The 11,388-nt window shown below is 41.6% G+C and overlaps 1 protein-coding gene across 1 annotated transcript; it reads left to right on the top strand.

Moving 5' to 3' along the window:
• The first annotated feature begins 10,056 nt into the window (after nt 1-10,056).
• Nucleotides 10,057-10,885, top strand: LOC120107622. The gene is made up of 2 exons (XM_039120975.1): nt 10,057-10,467; nt 10,752-10,885. The coding sequence occupies exons 1-2, from the start codon at nt 10,110-10,112 to the stop codon at nt 10,766-10,768; spliced, it is 375 nt and encodes a 124-aa protein (XP_038976903.1). The 5' UTR covers nt 10,057-10,109; the 3' UTR covers nt 10,769-10,885.
• Nucleotides 10,886-11,388: the final 503 nt, after the last annotated feature.

Genomic DNA, 11,388 nt, shown 5'->3' with positions numbered 1-11,388 from the left:
GTGGATGGTGCGACTCACAGGGATCATCTTGATGGTCGATGAAACCCTGATGAGTTGAGTTGAAATTGTTTCAACCCCATTGAAAGGAGTTTTCAAATGATATTATGATAGAGATCGTAATATATCTCACTACCAGTCAGAATAGAACCTATGGGGTCACACACATTAGAGGTATTGACCGATCCAATGGTTGAATGTGATTAGGAATCACAAATAATCAATTAGATTGATAAATGGATAACTCGCTAAGAGTTAGTGGTTGGAAGAAGGACAATTGCAATCGAATTGCAATTTAATTTAATTAATTAAATTTAATTAATTGGACTTGATCATGAGTCCTACTTGGAGTAGGATCCTTGGAGTCCTAATGGGATTAGGGATTTCAAATTAAATTAGAATCCTACTTGGAATAGGATTTCTAAAGTCCTAATTTTCTTAGGGCTGAAATTTAATAAGTCCTAATTAGATTAAGATTATTTTAAGTCCTAATTAATTTAAATTTAATCTAATTAATTTCATGACTCCTAATTGAATTAGGATTGAAGAGTTCAATAGAGTTCATGGTTCAATTAAATCCTAATTAGATTAGGATAAGGAGAAATTAAAATGGGTTTATAAAAATCCTATTTTGAATAGGATTGGACTCATAAAATGAACCCAAACCATCTTGCCACTTAATTTGATTAAATGGCTAATAAAATGGGATATGAGGGAGGGGCCCACGCCCCTCCCCTTGGAAGTGCGTGGAAGAAAAAGGAGGGGCGTAAGCCCCTCCTTGCTGCCGAATTGGGGAGATAAGGGTGAGCTCCTAAAAATAAGGAGCTCATCCTTATCTCATGGAGAAATAATAGGAGGAGGGGTTCGGCCCCTCTTCTAATCCTTTTCTTTTGGTTTTCACGGCAGAAAACTCCCTCTTCCTTCCTCCTTTCAGCCGCAAGGGAAAAGAAAAGAAAGGGAGGCGTGGGGTGGCCCTTCTTCCGCCCCATTTTTGGTTCCAACAAAAAACAAAAAGAAAAAGGCTGAAAGTGTTTTGTTCTTTTTCTTTTTGATCCATCCTTCTTCCTCCTCCTCCCTGGGCATTCAAGAGTTGATTGAAAGGGAGGACTTCAGCCATCAAAAGCCATCTCTGTAAGGGAGCTAGCACCCCGGAGAGATACGTAGGCTTCGATCGAATCATTACTCGTGTGGATACCCGTAGAGGCCGGACGCGTGTGCGGCTTCCATCGAACCTTCTACAAATCCACGTAAATCAGATTTGCGGAGACCATCTACCCACACAAGGTGAAGATCTAATCTTCTTAATGATTTTAAAATAGTTTAAAATAATTTAATTCTAATCTATCTACAAATGAATGGTTTTAAAATACGTTCATGCCGATGAACGGATCCCGCATAGTTTTTTCGCTGCAATCTGAAAATTATTTCGAATTTTCATGGGCATATGTGGGGATGCTAACAGTGGGTATCAGAGCCATGGTTATGTAGATTAAGAATTAGAATTAAATTATTCAAGGCATTTTAGATCTGAAATTTAAGGGATTATGCTTGCTGAAAATTAAGTATGCAGATTTTCAGCTTGCTGTTTTTTCTGCATACTAATTAATGGATGCTTAGATTAATGATTCTAATGCATTAATAATGTGATTACAAATGTTTAGAATCAAATCATGCATGATCAGCAAGTCATGGATGATATAATCAGTTAAATTACAGATCTGAAAATAATTTTTTATGCATGTGATGCGTATGGTGATGATCATGGATGGACCCTTTGAATGTGCTGAAATGTTCTACGATGTTCTGTGATGTTCTGTGATGCATGTAATTTTAATTTTCAGATGCCTGCGTGCATCTTAAATTCATGTATTAGAGACCTGCGTGTCTCAATAAAAAGGGTTGTAATTTTATTTTTATTTTTATTTAATTTTTAAAGCAATCTGGGATGTAAACTGTGATGTGTGTTGCACGTCGATGGTTGATCGATATGCACATCAACAAGCTCAACATGCGCGGATCAAGATCAAGGGTTGATTGAAGATAGATCAAGGAGTTGATCACAATTGGACCTAGAGGATCAAGATCGAGTCAAGAGTTGAAGACGATCAAACCAATTGACGTGCATGTGCTTGTAAAATGACCCCATCTTGGATCCATGATCATCACCATTTAATTTTATTTTTGATAAATGCCTGGATGTTTAATGCTTATGTCTATGCGGGTAGATTTATATTTGCATGAGATGTGGAATACGCGATCGAGTGAGACCTAAATCGAAAACCTCCCTAATCAGTCGAGGGTGAACCAACATAAGTTAGTCATATTAGATTAATTGATCTAATTGGTGTCTAGGCAAGCCTATAAGGTGGTTACTTAATTAGGACCTTACTCTCTGAGTAAGGGGGAGCCTCCCACCTGCTTACCTGGCCAATTGTTCGATTACCTCTTATGAAGAACTCAAGTTGCAAACACTAAGACTTGATTATGCAATATTAAGTCCATAGGTCTTCCACCGTAGTAGAGCTGCTAAGGTCTTTTCGGTGTTGATTTGTCTCGGCTGGGACACAGTGGGCAAGTTGCATCGGAGGACTGGACCTCTCTATTAGACATGAGATGTTGTGGGATAAAGGTGGGGTTGGGCACCAATAACTGTTAGGTGAGGACCTAATGACGACTTTATTTCCGCGGTTATACGGTGGGTCTGACTTAACTAAGTAATGGGACCAATAACTGTTAGGTGAGGTCTTCATCACTTAGAGACCAAGTACCATTGCAATATGCTTGAGAAGCATTGTACAAGAGTTGTATACTCATCCATTTATATGTCACCAATAACTATTAGGTGAGGCGGCATGTAAATCGGTGAGACCGCAGTACCCACTAGAAATCCTAGTCGCGTAGGGTTTTCGTTTCTCCATCAGGGGAGTATGAGGGATTCGAAAAATAGTGGGAGCATATTTGTTTTAAAAGTCCCTAGAACAAATTAAGTTCAAGTACAAAGTCTAACTAGAATCTTGACTCTCTACAGATCACAATGTTAGCTTCAAACCCTTTGACCCGAATCCTTGAGACCAACAGACTGACCGGAACCAACTATAAAGACTGGCTTAGGAACCTGAAAATTGTTCTTAATTGTGAGAAATAGGATATGTGCTCGAGAATGATATCCCTAGGCTACCAGCACGTCCTACTGATGATCAGCGTGAGACGCATCAGAAGTGGACTGATGACGACATTAGGGTCAAGTGCTATATCATGGCATCCATGACTAACGAACTTCAATGCCAGCATGAGAACATAAAGACTGCTAGGGAAATACTGGCTCACCTGCAAGAGTTGTATGGTGAGCAGAGCCGCACTGCACGCTTTGAAGTGTCCAAGAGGCTCTTCAAGGCAAAGATGCGCGAGGGGCAGTCTGTCCACGATCACTGTTTGACTATGATCAAGGACCTCGAGGAGCTTGAGAAGCTCAGTATGTCCATGCATAAGGAACTGCAGATAGATCTGATCCTGCAATCCCTTCCTGATTCATTTGGTCAGTTTATAGTAAACTACCATATGAATAAAATTGAATGCACGAAGACTGAGTTGTTGAACATGTTGGTAACTGCTGAAGGGGCCTTGAAAGGTTCAAGGGGCTCTGTTCTGGCTGCTGAGCTGACTTTTTGGTTCCAAGAGAAAGTCTACTTGGAAGAAAAAGAAGCACAAGAAAGACAAAAAGCCTAAGAAGGAAGTTCATAAGAAAAGGGCTGATGACAAAAGAAAATGTTTTCCACTGCAACGTCAACGGCCACTGGAAAGGGAACTGCCCTTCATACCTCGAGAGCCTGAAGAACAAAAAGGACACACCTTCTGAAGGTATGTTAGACTTGCTCGTAATTGAAACTAATCTTACGGTTTCTTCTACTTCTAGTTGGGTTATAGATTCTGGTTCTAGTGCTCATTTGTGCACTACTATGCAGGGTCTAAAGGAAAGTAGGAGGCTGGCGGAAGGTGCAGTAACCCTTCGGGTTGGCAACGGGGCAAGAGTTGCTGCTGTAGCTATGGGCACCTATCCTCTGCGATTACCGTCTGGATTTAGTTTACAACTTAGAGACTGTTATTATGTCCCTGCTGCTAGCAGGAATTTGATTTCTGTTTCGTGTTTAGCACAGGATGGTCATATTTTGACCTTTGACAAAGACTGCTGTTCAATTTATTTCAGAAATAAATTAGTTGCACGTGGTTTCATGATTGACAGTCTCTATCACTTGCATATTGATGTGTCTGTGAATGTGTCTGAGCAAGTAGTGAGTGCCATAGGATCTAAAAGATCCAGAGATGAGATAAACCAGCAGTATTTGTGGCACCTCAGACTTGGCTATATTGGAGAGGATAGAATGAACAAAATGGAGAAAGATGGGCTTCTCGGCCCATTGACTTCTGAGTCATATCCAGTTTGTGAGTCCTGTCTTCAAGGAAAAATGGCTAGATTACCTTTTGTAGGACATGGGGAGAGGACCATTGAAATACTTACCCTGGTACACACTGATGTGTGTGGCCCATTCGATGTACTAGCCAGGGGTCGTTATTCATACTTCATTACCTTTATCGATGACTATTCACGATATGGGTATGTGTATCTTATGAGATACAAATCTGAGTCTTTTGAAAAGTTCAAAGAGTTCAGAAATGAAGTAGAAAAAACAGACTGGAAAAACCCTTAAGGTTCTTCGATCAGATCGAGGAGGAGAATACCTTAGTGGGGAATTCCAGGATTATCTAAAGGAAAATGGCATAGTCTCACAATGGACGCCTCCGGGTACACCTCAACTCAACAGGGTGTCAGAAAGGAGGAATCGGACTCTATTGGATATGGTTCGATCCATGATGAGCTTCACTGATCTACCTATGTTTCTTTGGGGAGATGCCTTATTATCCGCAATTTATTTATTGAATAGAGTTCCCTCTAAATCCGTTCCTACCACACCGTATGAGATATGGCATGGTAAGAAGCCGAGTCTTGGTCATCTCAAGATTTGGGGATGTCCGGCCCACGTCAAGCGACTACAGGCGGACAAGTTAGAGTCTAGGACCATAAGTGCTCGTTTCATTGGATATCCTAAAGAGTCATTAGGATACAATTTTTACGTCTTAGAGGATCACAATGTGTTTGTGAGCCGACATGCCGTCTTCTTGGAAAAATAGTTTATCCTTGATAGAGGCAGTGGGAGAAAAATTGAGCTTGAAGAGAGAGTCTCTGAAAAGCAACGAGTCATGGATCCTATAGAACCTATTCATACAGAGCCAGTACACGTAGTACCTCCTCCACCTCGTAGATCTAGTAGGGTCTTCCATCCTCCCGATAGATACTTAGGTATACTAGTAGAGGACACCGAGAAAATGTTCCTCATGGGAGATAGGGAACATGTACAGGATCCCAATACCTACGACGAGGCGATATCTGATATGGATTCCGAGAAATGGCTGGAAGCCATGAAGTCAGAGATAGACTCCATGTATTCCAACCAAGTCTGGACCTTAGTAGATCCACCAGAAGGTATAGTACCTATTGGATGTAATTGGATCTATAAAAGGAAGATAGGTTCGGATGGAAAGGTAGAGACCTATAAGGCAAGGCTAGTAGCGAAAGGGTATAGTCAGCGCGAAGGCATTGACTATCAGGAGACCTTTTCACCTGTAGCCATGCTGAAATCCATTCGAACATTGCTTGCTATTGCAGCATTTCATGATTATGAAATATGGCAGATGGATGTGAAAACTGCTTTCCTGAATGGATATCTTGATGAAGATATCTATATGGAGCAGCCTTTGGGTTTCACTTCCAGTGATGGTGATCACAAGGTCTGCAAGCTGCAAAGGTCCATCTATGGACTAAAGCAAGCATCTCGGAGTTGGAACACTCGTTTTAATGATGCGATCAAATCGTTTGAGTTCATCAAGAACGAAGAGGAATCGTGTGTTTACAAGAAGGTTAGTGGGAGTGCTGTCGTGTTCCTCGTACTGTACGTGGATGACATCCTTCTGATAGGAAATGATATTCCTATGTTAACCTCGGTCAAGGTCTGGTTGTCAAAAGAGTTCTTCATGAAAGACCTTGGGGAAGCATCCTACATTTTGGGGATTAAGGTCTATAGAGATAGATCTAAGAGGTTGCTTGGTCTGTCACAGAAGATGTACATAGAGGAGGTACTGAAGAGGTTCAGTATGGAAAACTCCAAGAGGGGTCTATTACTCCGTAGGCATGGGATTCATCTCTCCAAAAAGATGTGCCCCAACACATCTGAAGAGATTCAACGCATGAGCAGGATTCCTTATGCTTCTGCAATAGGGAGCCTCATGTATGCCATGCTATGTACACGACCTGATATAGCCCTTGCTGTGAGTGTCACTAGCAGATATCAGTCGAATTCAGGCGAAGAGCACTGGACAGCTGTGAAGAACATTCTTAAGTACGTAAGAAGAACTAAAGATTTGTTCTTGGTCTTTGGAGGAGCATCGGAGTTAAAGGTAGAAGGATACACAGATTCAGACTTTATGACTGATATTGATGATAGAAAGTCTACATCTGGATATGTGTTCTTGTGCAATAGTGGTACGGTAAATTGGAAGAGTTCCAAACAACCGATCATTGCTGATTCTACCATGGAAGCTGAGTATATCGCCGCCTCTGAAGCTGCAAAGGAAGCCTTCTGGTTCAAGAAATTCATTGCAGAGCTAGATGTAATGCCATCAGATGCCATCACACTCTACTGCGATAATAATGGCGCCATAGCTCTCGCTAAGGAGCCAAGGTCTCATCAGAAGTCCAAGCACATAGAGCGGCGTTTCCACCTCATACGCGACTATCTCGAGAAGAAATATGTCGAGGTACAGAGAGTAGACTCTGCGGACAACGTGGCAGACCCGCTCACTAAACAGCTAAGTCAGCAGAAGACTGAAGCCCACCTTGAGAAGATGGGACTTAGATATATGGCTGATTGGCTTTAGTGCAAGTGGGAGATTGTTAGATGTATGCCCTAGAAGCCAATCTGGCAGACACATTATTTATTCTGGGACATAAATTTGTACTTGACTTTATTATTATTGAATAATAAATGGGCATCTTTTCATTCATATTGTTTATGTGTCTATGAATCGTCCAAGAAATTAATAAGATGATGATACATATTCTCAAGAGTTGAGAATTTGAGCCATGTATCATTGGTGATTAATTTCTAAATGCTCCTGATCAATGGATCGTCACGAGGACGGTGATCAATCCGATCAGTGCACAGATCACTTTTCTTCTGGATGGACGAGACTCGAGTCCACAGTGTAGGGACACTGAAGTGATAGTGTAGGTGCTTGTTAGAGAACAAGGGTACTGAGCGTGACCAAGACAAGAAGTCACTTGGATGTCTATCCACTCGTCAGTGACTTGCTTGATGTTGCAGTAGTATGACTGGTCCTTTGACCTGCGGTGCTTCGGCTACTCACAGTGAGGTTATTGTAGTTTGACTGCACATACACATGGTCTCTAGCCATATGGGTCCTTGTAGTGTAGATTGGCTGCAGTAAGTTCACTGTAGGAGTAGGGTATGCACCTACATGGAATCTATCGACCTTGATAGATGAGGAGAGATCCTATGTGATTTATTAGACTGAGTTCTAAGACCTTGGCCAAGGCAATAATATAAAGTGGAGAAAGAGTTTTCTACTATCGAACTCAAGTCGAATAAATCTAGACATATGACAGACGACGGGGTTTGACGAGTTATCCATGACCTCCAGTCTGTAGGGATCCACGATAGAAGGACTGTATCATACGATAACTGCACCTAGAGGTTCATCATTCTATTCTGCTGGGTGGCCACTACATACTGCTAGGTGTCACTGGTGGATGGTGAGACTCACAGGGATCATCTTGATGGTCGATGAACCCTGATGAGTTGAGTTGAAATTGTTTCAACCCATTGAAAGGAGTTTTCAATGATATTATGATAGAGATCGTAATATATCTTACTACCAGTCAGAATAGAACCTATGGGGTCACACACATTAGAGGTATTGACCGATCCAATGGTTGAATGTGATTAGGAATCACAAATAATCAATTAGATTGATAAATGGATAACCCGCTAAGAGTTAGTGGTTGGAAGAAGGAACAATTGCAATCGAATTGCAATTTAATTTAATTAATTAAATTTAATTAATTGGACTTGATCATGAGTCCTACTTGGAGTAGGATCCTTGGAGTCCTAATTGGATTAGGATTTCAAATTAAATTAGAATCCTACTTGGAATAGGATTTCTAAAGTCCTAATTTTCTTAGGGCTGAAATTTAATAAGTCCTAATTAGATTAAGATTATTTTAAGTCCTAATTAATTTTAAATTTAATCTAATTAATTTCATGACTCCTAATTGAATTAGGATTGAAGAGTTCAATAGAGTCATGGTTCAATTAAATCCTAATTAGATTAGGATAAGGAGGAAATTAAAATGGGTTTATAAAAATCCTATTTTGAATAGGATTGGACTCATAAAATGAACCCAAACCATCTTGCCACTTAATTTGATTAAATGGCTAATAAAATGGGATATGAGGGAGGGGCCCACGCCCCTCCCCTTGGGAAGTGCGTGGAAGAAAAAGGAGGGGCGTAAGCCCCTCCTTGCTGCCGAATTGGGGAGATAAGGGTGAGCTCCTAAAAATAAGGAGCTCATCCTTATCTCATGGAGAAATAATAGGAGGAGGGGTTCGGCCCCTCTTCTAATCCTTTTCCTTTGGTTTTCACGGCAGAAAACTCCCTCTTCCTTCCTCCTTTCAGCCGCAAGGGAAAAGAAAAGAAAGGGAGGCGTGGGTGGCCCTTCTTCCGCCCATTTCTTGGTTCCAACAAAAACAAAAAGGAAAAGGCTGAAAGTGTTTTGTTCTTTTTCTTTTTGATCCATCCTTCTTCGTCCTCCTCCCTGGGCATTCAAGAGTTGATTGAAAGGGAGGACTTCAGCCATCAAAAGCCATCTCTGCAAGGGAGCTAGCACCCCGGGGAGATACGTAGGCTTCGATCGAATCATTACCTCGTGTGGATACCCGTAGAGGCCGGACGTGTGTGCGGCTTCCATCGAACCTTCTACAAATCCACGTAAATCAGATTTGCGGAGACCATCTACCCGCACAAGGTGAAGATCTAATCTTCTTAATGATTTTAAAATAGTTTAAAATAATTTAATTCTAATCTATCTACAAATGAATGGTTTTAAAATACGTTCATGCGATGAACGGATCCCGCATAGTTTTTCCGCTGCAATCTGAAAATTATTTCGAATTTTCATGGCATATGTGGGATGCTAACATATCCATCCCACCTCCTGTACCTGTGCCAAGAAGTTTGGCCAGGCGGGCTCTAGATGATGAGGGGATTACTGTACAGGAATTTCTGAGGCTTAGAACCCCGGAGTTTAAGGGGGAAGAAGGTGAAGATCCTCAGAGATTTCTGGAGGAGACTGAAAAGATGATACGGAGACTGCCCTGTTCTGATGCAACAGCTATAGAACTTGTAGGGCTTACAATGAAGGAAGATGCTTGGGACTGGTACCAGAGACAAGTGGAGGACAAATTGTATAGTAGGAATCCTCCAACCTGGGAAGAGTTCAGGCAAGCAGTGATGGATGAGTTTTTGTCTCCGGCTGAAAGGCAAAATCGGACTCTTCAGTTTGAGAGGCTGAAGCAGATGCCCGAAATGAGCGTATCTGAGTACGGTCGTGAGTTCACTAGATTACTCCTTACATCATCCCCACTGAAGCTGCCAGGATAGAAAGGTTCAGACGAGGTCTGATTTCTCCGCTTTATAATGCAGTACTGGCAGTAGAGGTCCCCACCTTGTCTAGGTTGATAGATAAAGCAAAACAGTGGGAGACCAGAAACAAAGAGGAAAGAGCTGAAAGAGAACAGAGGAAAATGAGTATGGGGAAAGGGCAAAGCAGTAGAGATAGATCTGAGGGAGTAGATCTCTCGGAGGGCCCGACGGAGCAATCTGTACGCTCAGCTCCACCTGCCCCACGTAAGAGGAAATGGAGGGAAAGAGGTCAATCACAAGATACTTTTCTACCATCAGTACCTCGTCCTCCAGTCACTATGGCCAGAACTGAATCTAGGTTCCAATCATGGCCAGTATGTGGCATATGTGGGAAGCAGCACCCTGGCAGATGCAGAATGGGTCAGGGAGTGTGCTACAGATGTGGACAGCCGGGTCATTTTGTCAGAGAATGCCCGCAGGGTGCCACCCAGCAGTTTGTGCCTTTGGCATCCTATCCTTCTGTGCAGATGGACAGGCCTAGTAGTAGGGAGCCTGTAGGCAGAGGTAGAGGTCAAGCACAAACATCACAGCAGAGTGCTGGACCATCTCAACTGTCAGCTCCAGTAGGCAGAGGGCAAGGAAGGGTGTTCACGGTAAATCCACAGGAGGCACAGGCATCGAATGCAGCTATGACAGGTACACTCCTCATTGATAAAATTAAAGCTAGAGTGTTATTTGATTCTGGAGCTACCCATTCATTTGTATCCCCTTATTTTGCTAAAAAGTTAGCTAAGGATAAGATATTAATGCATATTCCCTTAGCTATTAGTACACCTGTAGGGGATAGTATAAAAGCGAAGTATGTGTATCCTACCTGTGTGGTAGAAATAGAAGGTAAAACACTTCCAATTTATTTGATTCCTAATACCACACCGAGCAGAATAGGAAGAGTAGATATACTCATCCCTTTGAGTAATCAGGTAATTTACTCTTTTAAATTCGAGGACGAATTTTATATAAGGGGGGGAGGATGTAATAACCCCAAAATATTTTTTTTTATATAAAAAGGGATAGAATAGTCCTTTTCAATTAATATAAGGGGTAAAATAGGAAAGAATCAAAAGATAATGGCATAGTTGTAGATGCATTGAAGTGGTAAGGGTAAAATTGGAAGGAATCAAAAGTTAATGGCATAACGGTAGATATGTTGAAGTGTTAGGGGCAAAATGGAAATTTAATAATATTAAACAAAGGGTGAATAGTGTTTTGATGTGATTTAATTAGGGGGTTTGCTGTGGCTTTTGGATGGAAACCGAGAGAGAGTCACAGAGGGAGTCTCAGACGGACAGAGAGGAAGAAAAAGAAGGAGAGGAGAGGAAAGGAAAGGAAGAAAGGAAGAGGAAGGAGATCCCGGTTGCACTTCTAGCTGAAGGAAAAAACGTAGATCTCCTTTCCCTCTACGCAAGGACCTCGATTTCCAAAAAGAAAAAGGTAAATATCCGTCCCTATCTAGTCTTTTGGTGACATTAGGCTATACAAAGGGTGGATATAGTCTAGAGGGGTCGGATAAGGGTTGTAGAAGCGGTTAAAAGAGGAAGAATCGGATTTTGACAAATT

This window comes from Phoenix dactylifera, unplaced genomic scaffold (assembly GCF_009389715.1).
Source record: "Phoenix dactylifera cultivar Barhee BC4 unplaced genomic scaffold, palm_55x_up_171113_PBpolish2nd_filt_p 000930F, whole genome shotgun sequence".
Taxonomy (NCBI): Eukaryota; Viridiplantae; Streptophyta; class Magnoliopsida; order Arecales; family Arecaceae; genus Phoenix; species Phoenix dactylifera.
This window is presented reverse-complemented; position numbering and strand designations above follow the sequence as displayed.

Coding starts and splice junctions, on each gene's coding strand:
- LOC120107622 (XM_039120975.1), top strand. CDS start 10,110: ATGGCCAGAACTGAATCTAGGTTCCAATCATGGCCAGTATGTGGCATA.